This window comes from Fomitopsis serialis (genome assembly GCF_022376445.1).
Source record: "Fomitopsis serialis strain Sig1Antser10 chromosome Unknown B0H18scaffold_2, whole genome shotgun sequence".
Lineage (NCBI taxonomy): Eukaryota > Fungi > Basidiomycota > Agaricomycetes > Polyporales > Fomitopsidaceae > Fomitopsis > Fomitopsis serialis.
The window spans coordinates 292,729-312,938 of record NW_025954962.1 but is presented as its reverse complement, the minus strand read 5'-3'; the positions used below and the strand labels follow the sequence as shown (position 1 = coordinate 312,938).

The 20,210-nt window shown below is 55.3% G+C and overlaps 11 protein-coding genes across 11 annotated transcripts; 4 read left to right on the top strand and 7 right to left on the bottom strand.

The window, feature by feature from the left end:
• Nucleotides 1-33: 33 nt before the first annotated feature.
• B0H18DRAFT_969153 (uncharacterized protein) lies at nucleotides 34-591 on the bottom strand. The gene has a single exon (XM_048043573.1). It carries the CDS (start codon nucleotides 508-510, stop codon nucleotides 262-264), a length of 249 nt encoding a protein of 82 aa, XP_047900195.1. The 5' UTR covers nucleotides 511-591; the 3' UTR covers nucleotides 34-261.
• A 400-nt stretch (nucleotides 592-991) lies between these two features.
• B0H18DRAFT_969149 (uncharacterized protein) lies at nucleotides 992-2,941 on the top strand. Its single transcript, XM_048043572.1, has 5 exons — nucleotides 992-1,293; nucleotides 1,517-1,676; nucleotides 1,728-1,898; nucleotides 1,948-2,047; nucleotides 2,104-2,941. The coding sequence occupies exons 1-5, from the start codon at nucleotides 1,126-1,128 to the stop codon at nucleotides 2,642-2,644; spliced, it is 1,140 nt and encodes a 379-aa protein (XP_047900194.1). The 5' UTR covers nucleotides 992-1,125; the 3' UTR covers nucleotides 2,645-2,941.
• B0H18DRAFT_969147 (RlpA-like double-psi beta-barrel-protein domain-containing protein-containing protein) lies at nucleotides 2,942-4,501 on the top strand. The gene is made up of 5 exons (XM_048043571.1): nucleotides 2,942-3,334; nucleotides 3,428-3,711; nucleotides 3,772-3,868; nucleotides 3,920-3,981; nucleotides 4,036-4,501. Exons 1-5 carry the CDS (start codon nucleotides 3,114-3,116, stop codon nucleotides 4,176-4,178), a joined length of 807 nt encoding a protein of 268 aa, XP_047900193.1. The 5' UTR covers nucleotides 2,942-3,113; the 3' UTR covers nucleotides 4,179-4,501.
• Nucleotides 4,502-4,579: 78 nt separating this feature from the next.
• On the bottom strand, nucleotides 4,580-7,484 carry B0H18DRAFT_1112984 (uncharacterized protein; the record flags this gene model as incomplete). Its single annotated transcript, XM_048032889.1, has 14 exons — nucleotides 4,580-4,813; nucleotides 4,871-4,930; nucleotides 4,984-5,121; nucleotides 5,186-5,301; nucleotides 5,426-5,588; nucleotides 5,660-5,773; nucleotides 5,838-5,930; nucleotides 6,058-6,440; nucleotides 6,493-6,543; nucleotides 6,596-6,932; nucleotides 6,982-7,085; nucleotides 7,136-7,261; nucleotides 7,315-7,387; nucleotides 7,437-7,484. The coding sequence occupies 14 exons, from the start codon at nucleotides 7,482-7,484 to the stop codon at nucleotides 4,580-4,582; spliced, it is 2,040 nt and encodes a 679-aa protein (XP_047900192.1).
• A 193-nt stretch (nucleotides 7,485-7,677) lies between these two features.
• Nucleotides 7,678-10,506, top strand: B0H18DRAFT_969142 (glycoside hydrolase superfamily). The gene is made up of 19 exons (XM_048043570.1): nucleotides 7,678-8,292; nucleotides 8,347-8,370; nucleotides 8,423-8,509; nucleotides 8,572-8,759; nucleotides 8,822-8,834; nucleotides 8,896-8,983; nucleotides 9,036-9,213; nucleotides 9,272-9,337; nucleotides 9,391-9,437; nucleotides 9,493-9,548; nucleotides 9,615-9,647; nucleotides 9,706-9,772; nucleotides 9,822-9,878; nucleotides 9,930-9,987; nucleotides 10,036-10,037; nucleotides 10,108-10,196; nucleotides 10,255-10,270; nucleotides 10,332-10,377; nucleotides 10,441-10,506. The coding sequence occupies exons 1-19, from the start codon at nucleotides 8,161-8,163 to the stop codon at nucleotides 10,472-10,474; spliced, it is 1,281 nt and encodes a 426-aa protein (XP_047900191.1). The 5' UTR covers nucleotides 7,678-8,160; the 3' UTR covers nucleotides 10,475-10,506.
• Nucleotide 10,507: 1 nt separating this feature from the next.
• B0H18DRAFT_1206012 (uncharacterized protein) lies at nucleotides 10,508-11,414 on the bottom strand. The gene is made up of 3 exons (XM_048036160.1): nucleotides 10,863-11,414; nucleotides 10,665-10,809; nucleotides 10,508-10,616 (listed from the first exon to the last, which is right to left on the bottom strand). The coding sequence occupies exons 1-2, from the start codon at nucleotides 11,072-11,074 to the stop codon at nucleotides 10,668-10,670; spliced, it is 354 nt and encodes a 117-aa protein (XP_047900190.1). The 5' UTR covers nucleotides 11,075-11,414; the 3' UTR covers nucleotides 10,508-10,616; nucleotides 10,665-10,667.
• Nucleotides 11,415-11,490: 76 nt separating this feature from the next.
• B0H18DRAFT_969135 (exonuclease RNase T and DNA polymerase III) lies at nucleotides 11,491-12,658 on the bottom strand. Its single transcript, XM_048043569.1, has 2 exons — nucleotides 12,154-12,658; nucleotides 11,491-12,094 (listed from the first exon to the last, which is right to left on the bottom strand). Exons 1-2 carry the CDS (start codon nucleotides 12,361-12,363, stop codon nucleotides 11,666-11,668), a joined length of 639 nt encoding a protein of 212 aa, XP_047900189.1. The 5' UTR covers nucleotides 12,364-12,658; the 3' UTR covers nucleotides 11,491-11,665.
• A 44-nt stretch (nucleotides 12,659-12,702) lies between these two features.
• Nucleotides 12,703-13,646, bottom strand: B0H18DRAFT_969132 (ML domain-containing protein). Its single transcript, XM_048043568.1, has 5 exons — nucleotides 13,451-13,646; nucleotides 13,287-13,399; nucleotides 13,152-13,231; nucleotides 13,012-13,103; nucleotides 12,703-12,958 (listed from the first exon to the last, which is right to left on the bottom strand). Exons 1-5 carry the CDS (start codon nucleotides 13,569-13,571, stop codon nucleotides 12,846-12,848), a joined length of 519 nt encoding a protein of 172 aa, XP_047900188.1. The 5' UTR covers nucleotides 13,572-13,646; the 3' UTR covers nucleotides 12,703-12,845.
• A 286-nt stretch (nucleotides 13,647-13,932) lies between these two features.
• On the top strand, nucleotides 13,933-14,980 carry B0H18DRAFT_866941 (uncharacterized protein; the record flags this gene model as incomplete). Its single annotated transcript, XM_048039821.1, has 4 exons — nucleotides 13,933-14,056; nucleotides 14,125-14,231; nucleotides 14,292-14,540; nucleotides 14,594-14,980. 4 exons carry the CDS (start codon nucleotides 13,933-13,935, stop codon nucleotides 14,978-14,980), a joined length of 867 nt encoding a protein of 288 aa, XP_047900187.1.
• Nucleotides 14,981-15,547: 567 nt separating this feature from the next.
• On the bottom strand, nucleotides 15,548-16,266 carry B0H18DRAFT_867680 (uncharacterized protein; the record flags this gene model as incomplete). The annotated part of the gene is made up of 2 exons (XM_048039877.1): nucleotides 15,548-16,057; nucleotides 16,120-16,266. 2 exons carry the CDS (start codon nucleotides 16,264-16,266, stop codon nucleotides 15,548-15,550), a joined length of 657 nt encoding a protein of 218 aa, XP_047900186.1.
• Nucleotides 16,267-17,351: 1,085 nt separating this feature from the next.
• On the bottom strand, nucleotides 17,352-19,684 carry B0H18DRAFT_925397 (uncharacterized protein). The gene is made up of 2 exons (XM_048041620.1): nucleotides 18,652-19,684; nucleotides 17,352-18,596 (listed from the first exon to the last, which is right to left on the bottom strand). Exons 1-2 carry the CDS (start codon nucleotides 19,619-19,621, stop codon nucleotides 17,461-17,463), a joined length of 2,106 nt encoding a protein of 701 aa, XP_047900185.1. The 5' UTR covers nucleotides 19,622-19,684; the 3' UTR covers nucleotides 17,352-17,460.
• Nucleotides 19,685-20,210: the final 526 nt, after the last annotated feature.

Below are 20,210 nucleotides of genomic sequence, written 5' to 3'. Positions count from 1 at the left end.
GGCTTTACTTAGCGTACGAAACGTCCGACTGGCGTCCGACCGCAGCACATCTCCGCAGCTCGTTCCGTTCAGCAATTACCTGGTGCACCTGTAGAACTCGCTTTGTGCCCCCGTAGAGTATGTTCATACACAGCCGTCGTCGTCGACCGTCAATCTAGGTACGAAACGCGGACAAAATATGAACTCACTACTACGGCAATAGCTCAGTTCAACAAGTCCTCCATCTCGCGAAGGTGTTGCAATGACAATATTTGTAATAGGTCACTGTATCCCAGCAGTACAGTTGGTGTCAAGAGTGCGCACCGCGGTCAGTTCTGTCCGAGTCGGGGACGGAGGTTTGTGTTGTACCGGCACCATCTGCGTATATATTCGCCAGGGCCTGCACATTGCTGCTTCCGTGAAGCGTTTTGTCTCGACTGGCGATCGTTGGTGACAATGGTGATATGACGTGTCTAAACATTCTGTTCCGTGCTGGAAATTGAACTCATCAATCCCTAGATCGTAGTCCATACAGTACGGCCTATGTGATTCGCGGTACTTGTCGCGAATTCAATCACCTCAGGCTTGTGCAAACCTGCGGAGAGTCCTGGTGATGCTCAGACTTGTGATACAGTCCTGCGTAAGCTGAATGAGTAGAAACCATGTTCTCTCCTGCTACAAGGAGCATCTTCACAACCCTGGCCGCCATCTCATGCGAAAAGTTGAATGATCGACAGGGAGACCCTGCAATGGAAGACTTGACTCGACTCCCTGGACTTCGAACCTCGCGAAGGGTCTTCCTAACATAGAAATAGACAACTGTGCCTGATATCTGAGAGCGTTCGGTATGTGTCAGAGCAAGGCATAGTTGGGCGGCAATTGGCCGTCGTACATTGCGAGTGTCGTTGTTTTCCATCGCGGAGGGCTCATATTGAAGTTAAAGCGCCTGAGGGAAGTGTTGATCAGGTGACTGAACGAGTTCTCCCAATTTGGAAGTGGGTGCGCCTTCGTCGTGCACTTTTCTGCCTCCTCCAGTCGCCGACTGCCCATCTCTAATCGCTCTCTCGTCGCCGTTCAAAAGGCTATCTATCCTCTGGCGCCCCTCTCGCCATCTTTCTTACCCCCGACCTACGGATAGAATCAAAAATGGCCGCCGCAACCTCAATGGCGGCAGCCCTCGCTGCAAGCCTGCCCGCACCTTCGTCTGCACCTACCCCTGCAGCCCCAACATATGAAGCCATCCCGGCATCCATGTCTAAAGTGATCGATCTTGAGGGGGAGATTCCGTTGCAACGTGTTCAGCTGGATGGCCTGGTGAGTGACTGGTCGACTTCTCACAGGTCTTACCCTCGCGCATTTCCCGGCATTATACGCGCGTTTCATTATGATCGCAGGCTCTATGGCCGTCTATGATTTGTGCTGTGACTTTTTATATTGCCGCAGACGACGGGCTTTGTTCCTACGTGCCGTCTGTTGCCATGTTCCACGACTTTGGGTACGGGGTACGGAGTTATTGACGGAACCGTGTTGCTCGCAGGTTGTGTCGAAGATCATCAAGCACTCACGAGATGTGCAAGGCTCCAGCGCACATGGGCTCGTACTCGGGCTCGATCTCGACGGCACATTAGAAGTGTCGAACTCTTTCCCCATGCCAAATCACTCGCCTGATGACGATGATAAATCGGCGAAGGGCATTGGTGAGTTTCCGCCCCCGTTAGGTCGACGGCGTTCTCACGATGACACTGTAGCTAGGTATCAGGCCTCGATGCTGCGGTCCTTGAAAGACGTTCAGGCAGATGACAGCATAGTTGGCTTCTACCAGGCCATGACGCTGGGTTCTTTCCTCAACCAGACGCTTGTCGAGACGCAAGCCATTCACCAAGAGAGGCTCCGACACGGAGGCGTCGTGATCGTACATGGTAACGGGCGTTCTTGTGTTACATTCTCCCGTGATTAACTCGCGTCCAGACATGTCACAGACCGCACGGGGAAACGCGTCGTTCCGGGCGTTTCGCCTGACGAGAGCGTTCTTTGACGCATTGAAGAGGAATAACTTCAGCACCTCGAGGTCGGTGGCAGTCGCGCTCGGGTCAAGTCGATGTCTAATTTAGCCTTTCTGCGCAGCCTGATTGACCACCGGCTGACGTTCTCGTCCATTCTGGAGGAACTTCCTGTCAAAATTCGCACGAACGCGCTCATGGGCTCGTTCCTAGAGACGTTGACCGAGCCGTCGGCGCCCTCTGTCGCCGGCGCGCACCCGTCAACCGCAAGTTCATACGCGGCCCTGCCGCCGTCGTTCTCGACGCTGAACCTTGGGACTGCGAGCGTGTCGCGGAACCTGGAGCACATCATCGAAGCCGTGGACCAGTACAAGACGGAGGAAGGGAACCTCGCCTATCTGCACCGCCAAATTGCGCGCGAGAGACAGAAGGCAGATGCATACGTCAACAAGCGCAAGGAGGAGAACGCAGGCCGTGTCGCGCAGGGCCTGGCGCCGCTGCCCGAGGAGGACGTGAGCAGGCTGTTCAAGATACCGCCGGAGCCGAGCCGGCTGGAGAGCATGCTGCTTCTGGGGCGGATCGACGCGTACTCGAAGGCCCTGGCGGAGACATCGAGCACGGGTCTGGTGAAGATGTACGCGGCAAAGACGAATTCGGGAGTGTGATATGTACGAGGCTGTTCAATAGACGGGGAGGATCGCCGCCGCCGGTGTCTGGTGTGGCATGTGTGATGCCCGAGTCTCAGCGCGGCAGCTTGCATGCGGGCATGTGCGGCGGACTGCGAGTGCCGTGCGGGCGCAGAGGGCGAGGAAGGCGGTGTGCCTGCTGTGCACCCCCGTTGCAAGCGAGCAGCGTGCGTGACGGAGTGTGAGCCAAGCTGCCGAGCGCGCGGCGGCGAAAAAATGTGGCGTGGGAGCGCCCGCGGGGAATATAACGTACGGGGGCGCGTGGCAGTCGCCTTGTCCACGATCTGCACGTTGGTGGTTTAGTCTCCCGTCCCCGTCAACGGCGTCCCCGCCCGTCCGAGCACCCTCGTCCCTCCTTATAACCGCCTCTCGCTACTTCCGCTTTCTCTGAGGCCTGCTCGCCCGATACCTCATTTACCCCCACCGCTCTTTGCTCGTCTCTGCCGATATGATGTTCGCCAAGACCGCCATTGCCCTCGCTCTCGCTCTCTCCGCGTCCGCTCTCAGCGTCCCCCACGGCGCCCGCAGCGGCCACCACCGCGGCCTCGCTCATCGTGCCCCCGCCGCCGTGACCGAGCCCGTCACCGTTCCGGAGGTTGCTGTCAAGGCGAGGCGCAAGCGCAGCCTCAACAAGCGTTGTGCTGCCAACAGCACTGTTTCGGCGGCAACGTCAGTGTCCGACTTTTCCAGCAGTTCTGCTGCATTCTCGGCCTCCGTTTCGACCTCCGTCTTGACATCTGCGACCGTTTCTTCCTCCTACAGCGCCGACCCTACTCCCTCCAGCGATTCGTCGAGCTGGGTGGCTCCCTCTTCCAGCTCGGAGTGGGTCGCCCCCTCTTCCAGCTGGGTCGACTCCTCTTCCTGGGTCGACACGTCGTCTTGGGCCCTGCCCACTTCCATCTGGACCCCGCCCACGTCGAGCTGGGTAGCCCCCACCACCTCCGACGATCCCACCACCTGGTCGTCTTCTTCCGCACCTGCTCCCACGTCGTCCGCGTCCTCTGGCGGCGGACCGTCCTGGCTGTATGGCATTCAGAACGGCGATGGTTAGTTACTGTTATCCTTTTTGATATTGAAGCCAGCTATTGACTCTATCTGTCAATCAGGTACCTTCTACGAGGCCGGTCTTGGCGCTTGCGGTATCACGAACACGGATTCCGACTACATCGTTGCCGTCTCTGAGGATCTGTTTGACGCATATCCGTATGTGTTGTACATGCATCGAATGCATGCGCTGACTATATCTGTGTATAGCGGCTACAACGGTGCGGACCCTAACTCCAACCCCGTCTGCAACAAGCAGATCGTTGCCACCTGTACGTCAATTCGCCACAGATTGCGATGAATGACATTTGCTCACTTTTATGCAGATCAGGGCAAGTCTGTGACGCTCACGGTCACCGACCGGTGCACCGGCTGCAGCACGACGAGCATCGACCTCACCCCGACTGCCTTCAGCCAGCTGGCAGACCAATCTCTCGGTCGCATCGAATTGACCTGGGTGTGGGCTTAAGCGCACCGCGAGCCGAGGCTCGCGATGCAGATACCATATTTCTATTCTATCCAACGTTGCTGTCTCGTATATACTCGAAGATCGTTACTGCGCTATCCGTTATTGCGCTTTTTTATTGGCACCCAGTACGTCTCTCACACCCGGGTGTTCCTTTCGGTTCTCTCCGCGTGCGGAGAGGCGGAAGGCTAGGAGGGACGTGCGTGTTGCATTACTACTTCGCATCAAGCATACCTGGTATCAGTCGCTAGCTCTGGTTATGTCTGCGCCTGTCGTATTTACATCCTGGTTCAGATGTTGATGAATGGAAGTGAATTGTGCATGTATCGTTGGAGCAACCGTGTGAAGCATCCCCCTGAACTGTGTTCTCATAGCTGCGATACATAGGCACCATATGCATCGCGCTACCTGGAAACCAATGCCGCCCAGTAAGATTCCTCTTCGGTGCCCCTTACTGCCTCGCTGACATCGCCCTCCAGCCCATCCGCCTCCTGCCCCTCGATGGTAGCAACAACGTCAAGAACCAAGCGCCGCAACGGGGCAGACGGCAATCGTGCGAAGGGCCCGAGCAGTCTTCCCCTCGTCGGATGGCTCACGATGAAATAGGGCACCATGCGCGAGCGGAGGGCGAGCAGAACCTGGCGAGCGCGCGGGACATCAGCCTTATATGCGGCCCCGTTATCAGCTCCACCCACCTGATCGCGCACTAATGGCGATCTGCGCTGACAAACCCGTAGGAAGACCCGGAGGATCGTCTGTCCGCATATGAGCATCACCGACGCGCGGGGAGGACAGGTCGGGGACTCACCTCCGTCGTGGGCAGGCTACTTGCGCCGAGCTCCCACAGTGTCTGCGCGAGGTGCAGGAGCCACTCCTCGAGCCTTTGGTCGTCCGCCGCGGCGCGCCCGACCCTGCACGCGCCGACGTACTCCGCCTCGCGCTCGAGCTGTGTGTGGCGGTAATCAGCTCAGATGTCGATCGCGCTATCAGCCAGCCCAAGGGGTACTCACGAGGACGAGTCTGCCGAGGAAGTCGATGGTGGAGCGCTTCACGGCGGACGTTGATCCGGCCTTCATGGCGTGCTCGACGACCACGCGCAGGACGGTGCCGTCCTCCGCCGCGCTGGCTTCGCTGTTGAGCAGGGACCATATGGTGGGGAGGAGCGCCGAGTACGCGGCGGCCCGACGGGCCGCGCCAAGGACCCGGCGCGGACGCCTCCCGCGCAAGAGCTGTACGACGTACTCGCTCACCGCTCAACTGGAGTGCCTGCGCCGAGGCGGAGGCGCGGCGCTTTCTGCCGGCGCGCATGGCGGGCGCCCGCCGGCATTTTGAGTCGATGATGGGGGCGGCGAGGACGAGGTAGGAGGTGAGCTCGCAGTAGATGAGATTGAGGTCTTGGAAGGCCTGCTCGACCTAGGTACGGAAGTTAGGAACCGCACTAATGGGATTGTCGATCAGGCGGCCCGCCTGTTTAGCCTGCTTACTTTGATGTCGCGCCGCGCGAGTGTGGACCCACCCACCGCAAAAGGGAAGTAGGGCGAGAAGTACCCTAAAATGGTACTGAGGTCTTCGACAGCGGTGCCGTGTGCCTTCGTCGCCTATCCATAGTACCGACCGTTATATCTGGAAAGCGCTTGAAAGGATGCTAGAGCATGTACGCACGTTCAATGGTTCGCGGAATATGGCGCCGTAGAGGCACCGACAAATCTCGCCTACAACTTGCACCATCTGCAGTTCCGTTTCTGGAGGGCCGTGCTAGGTGCGAACACAGTCGGTGCACAATCAAGATATGTTGACGCCAATGTTGGGTGGAGTGTCCGAGCGAGATGCTGCACCTTGACGTGAGCACAATAGCGCCTTGCTGGGAAGATGAAAGACATACCGCAACGAAAGAGATCCGAGCGGAAGAGTCGGTCGACTGACCACTCGCAGCTACGTCAATGTCACTGAGGTCCTGCAACACGCAACCCTCATTTATCGGGGCGAAGGCACGCCTGAAGTCGCCGTAGAAGGACTCGAAATTGAGGTCGATATCCGCTTCTTCCCGCCACCTCTCAGACGGAGGGAGCCCTCGTGTAGATTGCAGCGTGGGTCTGAGTACAGAGTCGAAGGCCTCGAAAGCCTCCACGGATGTAAATGAGGATGACATGAACCAGGTGGGAATGGAGCAGGATGAGGACGAAGGCCCCGCATGATTTGATGCGGCTGGTGACGACAGTGCATGGTTCAAAAGGATGACAGTGACTTCAGAACAACCAGCTTCGACTACATGGACGTGAGTAGGAACCACCAGCACAAGCCATACATCAAAACGTACCGAAGCGGATAGTACGACGCTCGCAGTGGATGTCGCTGCACTGGGCCTGTTCTAATCCTAAAGCTGAGCTATATCGGTGATAGTGTGCAATCCAGGTACTTACCGCCTCCTTCACCATATGTGGTGCCTGCATTCAGAACACCGAGGTAGCCTTCCAGGACTCTTCTCCCATGGCTACTGTTACTTTGCGCCCAGCCTTCGTCACGATGTCTGGAATGTGCTCGAGAAGAGATCCAGAAGCGAATGGCGTCGATTCGGATTTCAGGGAATATGTGGGTCTGCGCGGAGGTAGTAAACAGCAGGAGCACGGGAGAGTGGGGAAAGGTCTTCCTACAAAGATAATGGTTATGAACAGGGCCTACGGGATGAGATACTTGCTTGAGGATCTGGGGCAATAGCCAGCCAAGGAACGAGAGTAGGGTGCGACGAACAGATGCATCCTAGGGCACGTTGGCGATATACAATGCCGGATGCGATTTACAGACTTACCTCATCCGCTATGAGTCTAGTACAGTTGCTGACGAGGGCTGTGAGATGGGTATGGATCAAAGTCGGATGTCCGTCAAGCAACTCTCGCAATCCCAATATTGCGTCTTGATGTCATCAGTACACGGACTCAAAGGTATTCTGTTCATTTACTCACCCTTTCGCGTCCCAGAATTGTAGTGCTTCAACTGTGCTGTGAGGTCGTCAAACGTGAGTTTCCTCCTAGTCGTGGGTGCTTCCGAGTCTTTAGGCTGCGCTATGCTCTGAGTGGGGAGTGCGATGGCTGCCTGACAGCCTGTCAGGAGACACACGGGCCGACGAGAGATGTACACCCACAGCGTGCTTTGTAGGAGGTGTCTACGGCATTGCTGGGTGCTTTCTTCCCCTTGCCTAATTTTAGTTTGGCTTTCTACGTTCGTGTAAGTGCGGGCGGATCAGGAGGCAGTGGAAGAGCGTACAGAGAAATCGGCAGCCTTGTCTTTTTGTTTCTTTGAGCTCTTGGGCATCTTCAAAGTCCTTCTCGTGCCTTGCTTCGTGCCCGGTGTCGCGCAATTGAAATCACACAAGCAAGAGTGTGACCGTGAAGAGACTGCGGCAGCCACAGGAAATTGCTTGCATGTGGCCCGGGCGATCGACTCGCCCACGTGCGGGAAGTCCCCGAGAAATGTCCGGCAACCTCCTGGCAGTAGGTCGCCAGTACTCTTGGCCACCGTCGCCACCGTCGGTCGTCGCATTCCCTCAAGTTGTACCGGCCTACCATATACAATGCGTATGCGCTTTGAACACGACGAACCGCCTACACACATACACCCTCCGTACTTCAGCTAGCATCCAACCCATCTGGAGGCCCGAGTGCAGCGAGTGCTGTGCCACCACTGTCTTGTCACCTTCGAGGTCATCTCTCTCTCCGCTAATATTGTCTCGACGCCGGCCGCATCGAATCAACCGTCGTGAACAATGTTCCGCAGAGGCCCGGGACAAAGCAGGACGTACCGCTAGGGTCTCCGTCTGCTGTTCACACATCGCTGCGAGAATGACGGCACCACCTGACCCTCGTCCGATAATTATCCCTGCTAGGCATCCCGACTCAAAATTGGCTCAGACCGATGCATCCCATCACATAAATACGCCGAATGTTGCTGCTGAGCTTTGCTTGCTGTGGTAGTTTCCGTGCCCGCAACGATGCGCCTCCTCGCTCTCACTTGCTTGGCTTCGCTCGCGTCTTTGGCAACGGCTGTGACGCAGAAGCGTGCCACCCCTGAAGGTTTTGTGACCACCAATGGACAGGCCTTTGAGCTAGATGGCGAGCCATTCGTGAGTCCTACTGCATTTCCCAGTACACCGGCGGGAATCTGAATTCCACACTAGTACTATATGGGCACAAACGCCTTCGTAGGTGATCTGCGATGACAGCGCTTTCTCTGAACTGACACAACCATATCAGTGGCTTGGGCTTTTGACTAGCCCCGAGGATGTAGATTCCACCTTCCAAACTATGGCAGACGCGGGAATCAAGGTTGCGCGCACTTGGGTAAGACGGCTGTGCTGCACGTTCTAAGAATAGGGTGTCATTGAACGGATGCACGAACATAGGCCTTCAACGCGGTCAACACGACAGAGCTGCCAACCGCGCTGTCAACGAACCTCACGTACTACCAGGTCTGGAACACCAGCGACTGGACTCTCAATGAGGGCCCGCAAGGTTTACAACGCCTCGACTACGTCGTTTCGTCGGCGGCCCAGCACGGTATAAGGCTCATCTTGACATTCACGAACAACTGGTATGACTTATTTGCTCTCAGTCTGTGCTATGTCCTAATGATAACTTACGCCTCATCCGCAGGGTGGGCTATGGTGTAAGTCCTCACACTGAAGAGCCGTGACGTGTGCCTCATGGACTCGGCATCTTCTCATCAGGGAATGGAACTCTATGTCTACCACATGCTCGGCAACTCCGCTACCCACGATGAATTCTACACTAACCCCACCATAATAGCTTCTTACCGTACGTACCTATTTACTCTGCTTCAGACGCTCATCGCTAACAACTGCGACAGAACGCTATGTGACGGCTATCGTGAACCGCTACGCAAGCTCCCCTACCGTCTTTGCCTGGGAGCTCATGAACGAGGCGCGCTGCGCTGGGGATAGTCTTCCCTCCGGTCCCGCCTGCGTTGCAGGCTCGGAGACACTGACGACGTGGTATCAGCTCCAGTCTGACTTCGTGCGTAGCTTGTAAGCCATAAACCATTTGACAAGATATCAACGGTGTGATGCTCAAGAGCCTTCGCAGGGACCCGTACCATATGATCACGACTGGTGGTGAAGGACAATTTTACTGGGCACAGCCGGACGAATAGTATGTGTGCATATTTGATGTATATGCTGGCGATTCACGGTATCTGTTGCAAGCTGGTACAACGGTACTCTCGTCAGCGACCCCAACTTCAACGGCGAAGGTGAGTAATTCAACCTATAATGAGCGTTGGTTCTCAGACATTATGATCTGTTCAGTGGGTGAGGACTTTGAGGCCAGTCTCTCCCTGCCTAACATCGACTTCGGGACCTACGTGAGTATATCGCAGTGTAGTCGTGCGGCCAAGTCGACAGCCTTGTTGATACCCTCGGGCCCATAGCATTTGTATCCGCAAACCTGGTATCCGGAGCTCGTACGTAGCCCAGTCCTTTCCTAAAATGTGGAAGTGATTGGAGTGCACGACATCACAGGACTACCCAGGCTCGAACTTCTCTGTCAGGGACTTTGGCTTGGGCTGGATCGGTGCTCATGCTAACAGTACGTTGCCGCCCTTCGTATGAAGAGCTTCCTTGACGTTCCTGTCTAGCCTCCGCTTATGTTGGGAAGCCTGTCATTATGGAGGAGTTTGGTGTTACTGGACTCGGTAGGTTCATCGCGCGTGTCAGGGTATGCCAACTCACTTGGCCTTCCCCAGACAACAAGACAGCTATCTATCCTACCTGGGTCGGGTATGCCATCGCCACTGATCATGCGTAAGTTCCTGTACTCCATATTCACATTCAATCTGGTTGCTTATTATGCGCACTCGCGTATTCACAGCGGGTAAGCATCGCACGCTCAGGGTCTCGTTTTTTGTTCATATGGGCCGCGCAGTATCCACCCGTGGCAGTTCGGCATGTTGAATTTGACAGAGGACGGCGGCAACCGTGTCCTCAAATACACCGACGATATCTACGAAGGGGTAAGCAAGAGCTTCCGTTCACCGTCGCCTCCGTGCTGACACTATGTCGATAACGCAGGCTTCGCCGAACGACGGTGAGACTCCGATCCAATCGTGTCGGGTCCGACAGTGCGCTGACGGAGTTCATTGATTTAGGGTTTACGGTCTACCCCAATCAGACCTCGGTGTGGGACATTTTTGTGTGAGTGTGATCGTATTGTGATTCCGTCTTACGACAGGCATTGGCTTACGTGAATTCACCCAGCGATGCTGCTATTGTGCAGGATTGGAGAGTCTGATTGGATGTGGACCAAGGACATGTGAAATACATTAACGTGGTATACATTAAGATGCTGCAAGGATGGTTGCCAGACTCGGCCGGAGAGCTGCTCGCTCGCAGATGCATGGATAGATATGAGATGGTCGGAGGAAAGGGCTTGGCTATAAACATAGTAAGCCCAAGTCTGATGGAAGGGTCTGCGGACTTACCCCTTAGCTGCCGTTCGAGAATTGGTGGTCTAGTGACACTACAGCGACGCCCGTCTTTCCCGGATCGCCCATTTTCCCTCCCCCAGATCGCGATCTCCTGAATGCGCTCGAAGTGCAGTACTGCGTGTCCTGCCAGACCTTCACCCTGCACGGCTAGTTCATCTTCTGTCCTTCTGCATCGAGATGAGATCCGCTTACGAGAGTACCACCTCCGTGCCTCCCTGCACCAACGCGTATTTATATGGCGTCCCGGCGGTGAGGACGAGCGAGAGGTTCTCGCCGCTATTCAACAGCATCGCCGCGCCTGTCCGCGTCCCAGTGTCTTGTCGTAGTACCCGTATCATCGTCGACTCAGCCGTGTCGTTCACAAAGTCGAATAGGATTTCGTATGGCACGGTCGAGGTGGGCATAATCGGTGCGGATGCAGGATGGGCGAGGGGGGCCGCCGTGCATAGTGGTTCGCCGGGGCGCGTCTGAGGGTTGAAGTAGGTCAATGGCACAAGGCCCCATTGTGCTCGGACCTTCCTGTCCGGGCAAGAATGAATGGAGGTGCTTCCGCGTTGACTCTGCGCCTTTTATTGTCTTCCCAAAGAGGAACGCTGAAGAAAGGCGTCCGATCACTCCCAGGGTCGTGTTCCCCCTTCCTCGCGTTTGAGCCTTCTATTTCGGGCGCGTTCGTGGCGAACAAGGCTGTCGCGATTGAGCAGGACGGGTCTGCATGGGAATGCTCGCCTGGGGGACTCTCGCGACGCACGACGTGGAGCGCCCTCTATTGTCTTTGCACTGATCACGTTTGCCGCATGTACGTAGCGGCGGGCGGCAGCAGATAGATCCGTACTCTAGATGCCATGGCCTTCGCCAATTGACGTTTCGGTCAATGTGGCCTCCATCTGCAGCTGAGTCAAACGATACATTTGGGTGAGCCGGAGTACATATATATGGCCTTGTTTCGAATGTCCACACGAGTCAACGAGCATCATACACCGCTGCCATCACTCCCATCACGACTCGGATTCGGGCTGGAGCGAAATCGAATCCTGCGGTCGCCAACCGTCCGCCAACATCCGCTGCACTATTCTCAGGATGTTCCTGCAGTCATCTATCCCGGAATGGTGCCTCCCCTCGAGCTCCATCTTCAGTCGGCGCAGCATGTGCGCCATGCCCAGCTGATAGCGCAGCTTGTAGTGCCGCCGGAACGCGTCCTTGAGGTTGATGGAGCGGTTGAAGGGTGCGAGGAGATCACCAGACGCATCGAGACCGCGTCCGTTTTCGCTGAGGTCCAGCTGGCGGGGGAGCATGGAGCATAGGTCCCAATTGCCGCATGTGAGGAAAGCGAAGGACGCTGGGTCTGCGAGGGACTCGTTATTCCTGATGAAGTTTTGAAAACGCTCCCAGACTACGGGGAACGGATCCGCGACATCCACGACATCCTGCCAGTAATCGAGCTGTGAGCCAACGTCCATGGCCCTGCTAGTCAGAGGATACTAGCCTGTGTGATGCCAGTGAAGTCCTTGCAGAAGTTTGTCAATTTCGGATGTACCACAGGGCGGACATATTCATGGAACGTGGATTGGACTCTGTCTTCCTCGAGATCGTACACCAAGGTGGGGAACTCTATGATCTCGTTGACGCCTTTGACATCGTCGCCGCATGTGGCCTCAAAGTCCAGAACGAGTAGATACCGTAGTGAGCCCGACATGGATCTCGGTGGTGATGGCGTGAAGGCTGCGTGCGTACCGCTCTACGGCCGCGAGAGGAGTATAACCAAGCGTCGTGTGGTTGGATAGCGCGTAGTCGTGAGCAATGCAAAGCCCTTGCGGTGTTCAAATCAAACGTGGCGCATATGTACATGCTGGGCCCTGCGCATCGATGCAAATCTGTGCCACAATGTCAACGCACAAGGCACACAGGACTAGGGCCCCTGTCAACAAATCGTAAACAGTCGCCCACAACATGCATATTGCAGGATCGCCATGAAACCCTGCATGCAGAGTTGTTCCCCTCATTCCATGAGACGTAAGGGGTACCATAAACGTCAAAAAATGCACTCGTGGTTCATTCAACGACAAATGATATGCAGATTGAGGATATACACGCCGAAAGCAGGGTAATCAGAACGTAACAGTCGTACTCCTTACGTCACTACACAGGTGCAAGCCGGACAAAGAACGCCACTAACGTCTACCAGCTCAAGCCCAACAGGCCGCGCTTGGGACGGAAGTCAATCTTGATGTCGACACAGGTCAAGTCCTCGTCATCCACAGTGTAGCCACGGATAGAGACCGTGAAGGGAGCTGACGGACGATATGGGTAAGCAAGAGCGGACATTCGAATGCACAACGCGTACCAGGAGGAATCTCTTTTGGCAGCTCTACCGTCTGAGTGACCTCGTGCTTGCCCTCCTGCACCGGGCACTGGATGCTGGCGTTCGCGTTCCGCCTGCGAATAGCTCAGTAGCAAGTCTATATGATAGCCATGTGCACTTACGCCTCCTCGCATACATCGAATTCCTTCTGCAGGATCTTGATCGCCCCCACCTTCACTACAACATCGACGTATGCACCGTCCTACACGACGACGACGTTGGCTAAAAACGGATATTACAAATGACGGTATGCACACCTCGATCTGCTCCTTGGCCGTCCCCTTCACCGTCACCGTCATATCCTGACCCTTCTGTGGCGGGTCAGGCGTGATCACAATGTCATCAATGCGAATCAAATGAGAAGGACCACCTAGCATTCGGGTTGAGTACGCCGTCCGACGTGGGTATATCAAACACGCACCGCAGTCGTTCCAGCTCCAGTCGCCGGGTGCGACCAAAGCCTCTTGTTGCTCCGCGGGAACTGCGCTACTGAGAGACGCAATCGCAGAGAGTACAAGTACGAAGAATCCGAGGCGAGCCATGGTTGGAGGTATGGTGGTGGTTGAGAACGAAGAGAGAGGGAGCCGAGTTATTACTTAGGCCGCGCTTCGGTAGCATGCCCAGAAGCGAGCCAAATTAGGCACGCCGCCGACGGTGACGCACACCGTGGGAAGCACCTGCTCGATCGGGGTGTGGGGATCCGTGCTGTGTGCCATGCTCTGCACCTGTGTAGAAGCTGGCGCTGCGCTTTCTTCTGTTCTCACCTCTGCTTCATACTCTCATCTTCGGACGGGCAGCAGAGCTTCCTCACTATTCAGGCTCCCCTCGTACCCCCGTCGCATCTCTATCGCCCCGAGGTTGTGTCGCCAGGTTGAATACTTACTAGCCTAAGCGGTCGTCACCATGAAGCCCAGAGAATACTGCTGCTGCGCAATCCCCGTCATTTACACGGGCATCTATACGGCGCTGGTGGAGCAGTTCGCCCTCGGCATCACAGCTGGTACCCTCTCAATAGGGACGTCTTCAAGTATGTGTTGCGATCTAGACGGCAGACATGACTCACTGACCGGCGTCGTAATGTCCTTGATCATCTAGTTGTTGGTGCTACTGGCGCGACACCATCCGCAGCGAAATGGATTTTCGCCATCATATGCTATGTCGGAGCTGCTTTGCAGCTTATGGGTTTCGCTGCTGTTCGCAATGTGAGCTGGTTTGATTGTTAGTCGTCGTGGCTTCGCCTCAATCCGTCTTCGTTGCTCTAGGAGAAACCCACGTTGTTCAGGCGGTACACGACACTCCATCTCATCGTGACACTTGCCGCCTTCTCTATCGCGGTAGTCTGGATCGTGCTGTCAGCGGCTCGGCATAGCAATGCGGTCTCAGCATGTAAATCGACGTTCTTTGGCACCGCTTCTGACCTCCAGGACGAGGCCAACACCCTTTGTGACATCTTCCCATGGGTAGATGTCGGTGTTATGGGTGGCCTGTGGGTTATACTAGCCATCATGCAGGTACGCTACTTCGTCTCGCCTGCACGCTTGTCTCCTATTCACGATTCTGCCAGGTCTACCTCTACTTTGTCCTGTCCTCCTATATTGCGGGTCAGGAGCGTGACCACAACAAGTACGACTCCATGTACGACCCCACCAAACCCCTTGCTAGTGATATCCCGCTGACCGACCGCGCCGACCCCTGGGACTCACGCGCGTCCATGGACTCTCCTCCTCGCGGATATCACGACAGGTCAGAGAGCATTGACAGTGTTTCCACGGTCCTGGGTAATAAAGTTCAACAATCCCGGGAATACGATGACTACGGTCAGACGTCCTACCGGCCAGACGACCGTCACGACGCCCATACAAGCGCACAGAACGCTGGCTCGGCCGCGGTGGTGAAAGACGGTTATACCCAAGGCTACAGCCGTGGCGGGGACTATCCTGACCACTCGTGAGCCCGCCCTGGTATATCCAGCTCGCCTAGTCAAAGCATGTATATTATCAGGGTTCGTCGTCTATGTTCTAAGGGTCCGCACGTTGCTGATTACCCACCACATACAATAGGAAACGGTTTACGACATTGATGGATAGCCCTAACGTCACACCATGATTAGCCACGACACGGACTAGAGACACTCGTTACTCGCTATTCCATTGTCCTGTTTCCTACTGTACCTGCACCAAGAGGTGGGCGCGAACAAAATTTCCGACATCGTGCTCACAAAACGCAGAGACCCCGAAGACTGGGTAGGGGGGAGGGTCCTTCCTATCTAAGCATACAGACGCCCAGGAAGCAGCCCATAAAAGGAATACAATAAACGCCCAGCGACGCGTCGAGGTGGACAAGAGGTGGACGCGTTCAGGACGCGTTCAAGACGCGTTCCGACGCGAACCATGTAGATGAAGTATCGGTCACGGCATGCGATCGAATTATAACACTCATACACATATTAGAAGTAGTATGTACAGTGAGTCTAAGACAATTACTAATGTAAGATCCTGTTCATCGCTGCCGGCGTGGACTACTTGTCGCGGTTTAGACGTCGTTTCTTGGCTTTGCGCGCCGTCCCTGTTGATTCCGCAAGTTCAGGTGTGGCGATACGTGGCAGGGGTGACTTGTAAGGGATGAGCTCGGCGGGGATTCGAAGAGCCCGCTCTTCCTCGTCCGAGATATGCATCTCATGTTGCATTGCTGGCGGAAGAGGGATAAGTCCATCCAACCTGGGGGTACTTTCGAGGCCATAAGAGGGGTGACACTGGCGGAGATGTTCGACCATGTTATACTTCCATACAGCAGTCCAGTTACCATCCTTTGCCGCCTTGCAACCAGGAACCATGCAGATAATGGGTACATTCGTGCACGGAGTTGCAGGTGATGGCTTGAGGCTTGGCTGGTAGAAGAAGAGTCGGTAGTATGGGCACTCGCTTCGTGCTTGCGGTGTACTCCTACTGGTCCCCTTGGTCATCGTCGGAGCCGTACAGAGCCGCTCAGGGCGTCCGCAGAAACCGCAGGGAAGCTCGGACGGAACAACCTGTTGTGTATTATTGTTTAGCATAAAATGCGACGCTGACACGATCAATAAAATGTGTATACCTGCTGTCCTCGGAGATCCTCCTGTACGCCGCGCATTGCTTTCAAGATATGCTCACCGACATGATTCCGCATGCGGGCGGCATCCACCTCCGCGAGACACTGATAACATCGACGCTTCGCGTCACTGGCAATCTTCTCCGTCTCCATGTAGTGCGCGGCGTCTTCCGATAAGAACATAGGCTTGCCTTGTCAAGGAGGTCAGTTGATATTTCGTGGCTCATAGTAATCACGCCACTGATGACGTACCACCCATCTTGTACGGAAACTGTTGGTTTGGTGTCGCGAGCAGTGGCAACAGCGTGGCCGCAGAGCCTTGCTCTTGTATTGTTCGCCATAGGACTTCAACTATGTCCAGAAGCTCGCCTTCGGAGAACTCCCATGTCAGCCCGGCGCTATTGAGGTGTTGTCGTTGATGCTCGGCAAGCATGCTGCGACCGTCGACGATTCGAGGGTCCAATATATGGCATACATGACTACAGACCTTAACTGCAAGTGTCTTGTGCGAGACCTTAGCTGCGATTGATGCTGGCTCCGAGTCGGATTTGTTGTCACCAGTGAGCTTTACGAGCGACCCTGTCCAGAGCCAGCTGTGCCGAAGTTCAGATGACGAGCTCGACTTGCCTAAAGATGAGCCTGGGGTCACGGGCTCGGTTTCAGGGGTGAAGGCAACAGAATCGTAAGATGACAACTCACCAGCCTGAGGAATTGACTCGTCATCTCTTCCTGCAGTGGGTGCTGCTACTGCAGCGCAGAGCTCAAGGACTTGTCCCGTGAGTTTGATGCCTGAGGCGGCGTGCGAGAGGCTCGCGATCTGGACGCTCGACACTGACTGCCCTTTCTCGTGGATAGCAATGCACTTCATGATCGCAAGAGGCGCCTGACCATTGCAGCGGATCAGGGTCGCAAAGAGGTCACCGAGGACGAACTTGGTGGGGTCTAGGGTACTAGCAGAGCCAACATTGCGAGGCTTAACATCAGAGCTGTAGCAGCGAACACGGAAGATACGCTCGTGAGGTTTGCGAACCCAATCTGGCGTAATGACTTGAATACAAATCGATGTCTTGTGGATCTTGTGACCATTACTGATCCAGATCCACGGCGAGGCATTCTCCACTCCCACATAGGCAGGTGGGAGTTGTTGATCAGGTCCGTCCAGTTCATCGAGACGATCTTCAAGCTGAATGGCAGTACCTGTTGCAATTGCGTCGGAATCACGCGCCGTGTCAGGGCCTCCAGAGGCATTGAGATCTGGCATGTGAGTGTTCATCGCTGTGTCCTCCTCAATAATGATTGCATTTGGAGCATCTGCGACTCTAAGGTGAGCTTCATTGAAACAACATCTTACATTACCAACTCACCTAACTCGGACTCGGAGTTGTTAATGACACCTCCCGCAGACGATGATTCACCCTGTAGGCTTGCACTCGAGGACGTACGTGTGTTGCACCCTGGTGCTACGTGATTCGATGAGCTACTATCTGGCTCAGATTCGGACTCGCCAGGTGCCGTCCCTGTACTAGTAGTCCTGGTCGCGGGCGAGTTCGCCGGCGCCGGCGCCTCCGAGTCCAGTGATCGATCCTGCTCCATCGAGACGCCAGGAAACTTGCCTGGTCGAATGGGCTGAAGCATGTCAATGGAACTGCTTGAACTTCGGAACAGCACGTCGAAGCCGGGTGCGATGCAGAGCTTCGATAGTGAATTTGTAGCTGCTTTACGACCTTCCGCCCACGCAGACCGAAGGTTCACGTTGTCAACAACAGTATCGCCGGTCCACGATGCATGATTCAGATGATCGGCATGCTCAGTACGGGTGACTTTACGGCGACGAGAGCCCTGGTGTAGTTCAGGATGTGCCGTGAAGACTGCGTCAATGTCAATAGCAGCGCCAAGCCTATCCACGAGTTGCTTGAAAGAGAAATTCGGGTTGTGTCCGCCCTGCATGCGCACGTTTCCAAAGAGTTCCTCGAGCTTATCGTCGCCCGTATCATACAGATAGAAGCGCTGGTTGCCGTCAAGTAGCTGCTGCTTCGCAATGCAGAATATCACGTTTTTGACTGTTGTTTGGGTGTCGCCATAGAGCTGATGGGGCATGAAGCTCGCCTGGTGCTGTCGATATAGCGCGAAGATCATGTGTGCATACTTGCTGAGCGAAACGACTTGCTGCGTGAGAGACCATTCGGGCGAGATGAATGCGTCGACAAATGCAGACAACATCTCTCCCACAATGGTGATAGCACGATGTTCCTGCAGCTCTGTAGGTGTGTAGTCATCCAAGGGAAGGGCTGATAGTGACGAGATTGCCCGTAGGAGATCAATCGCGCGCGGTACATCCTGAGAATCCGATGGGTTCATGAGCCGGTCGACAGCGACAGCCGACAACTGCGGGATGCGTGAGAGATGGCGAGTCATAGTGTGGCAGTTGACAATGGTATCACCGATCACAATACCATCCTGAGTACGCATGAGGCGGCCAAGACCTATCTAATGGGTTAGTGAACTGTGAATACTAGTGTTTGAGTGTCCGATACTCACGTTTGATCTCATGTTTCCAGTCGAAATCAGCTGTTATGTCGTCGTCCCCTACATTGAGGTTGAGCCCTGGTAGATGTCCCACAATCTTGTACAAAGGGTGCGATAGATCGATCTTCTTCGCCATGAGCATGCTGTATACCATAGCACGGCGACCGGCATCTCCATCCGACGCAAACGTCCACAGGGGACCAAGGTACTCGGTGAGGTCTGGATCATCCTTCCAAGCCGCAAAGACCGTCCGGAGAATCTCGGCACCCTCCTCAGGTGTTTCCGACTTGCACGTCGGTGACACAGCAACAGGAAATGCGCCCCGAAGATCCTCTCCGAAGGAAGCAACAGCCAGGACGGACACCTCCTTCCCGAAATGCACCTTGCCTTTGTCCAGATCCTCCGCGATGTTAACGGCACTTTGGAAGCTACGTAGCCGGAGATCAACCCTGCCGCAATGCTCTCGACACAAGCCGCCAACCGAGTCTGCATGTGGAAAGTAGCAGGCAACCTCCTCTTGCGAGATTTCGTCCCAGCACACAGAGATACCAGTACGGCCATACAGCTTTCGTGAGGCTGCATCTGGGCCAGCTGATGAAGACGGAGGGTTCGTCGCGTGATGGATGGCATCCTTCAACTGCTGAATCTTTGGCCCAAGCACCTCCGACAGGTTCCACCGCACCTCCGAGATTGTTGGCCGACCAAAGCTCGGCATGAGACGAGTGAATCGACGTGCACGTCGTAGGGCGCGAATCGAGGGAATAGCAAGACATTGGTTCATCGCATACAGTAGTTTCCGCCCACCAAGACGCAGGATGAGGAGCGCGAGATCAAAGTCAAATGCGGTATAGCCACGAGCATGGTAGAACCCCTCGATACTCTCGTCGACGCGCTTGATCAACTCGTTCGTGCTCACGCGCTCCTTCAATCCCTGCATGATAAGATGTTTGACACCGCGCGGGTCTCCACTTGCAATTGCCATGAGGAAGCGTCGATGATCATCCAATTTCCGCACAATAGAAGCCACCCGTCGGCCGAGATTGAGGGTCTGTTAAGGAATAAGTTAGTGATCTACACAGACATTCAGTAACTGAATGCATTACCATGCAACGAAGCCGAGAGACTTCGCTCTTGAAGAAGTCTGCTACTTGACGAAGCTGCTTGTGCGATCGGTATGCGTAGTTGGTATGCGGTTTCACGTCACCAGACATCTCTGCGAGGTGCTCGAGTGTGCTGGTAAGGGCTAGACATTCGGTACAAGCAGTTTCCCCGGCGACGACCACAGATCCGATGCAACGATGTGATCGTACACGGAAGGACTGGCCATTATCGCCAACCGCACAGAAGTCGTAACCGAGAGAACCGGGTACACTGTAGTCGTGACGCTGAAACGGGTATGATTGGAAGAAGTCGGTGTGTGGCCAGTCGAGAGGAATGCCGGGGCATGGCAAGCATGTAGCCGTAGGATCGCTCGGAGCTGCAATGGAAGGCAGGTTAGATATGCGCAGCAGCTAGACCGACGACTAGACTCGGACTCACCAAAGGAGGATTGTGGGGCTGAGCTGCCTACG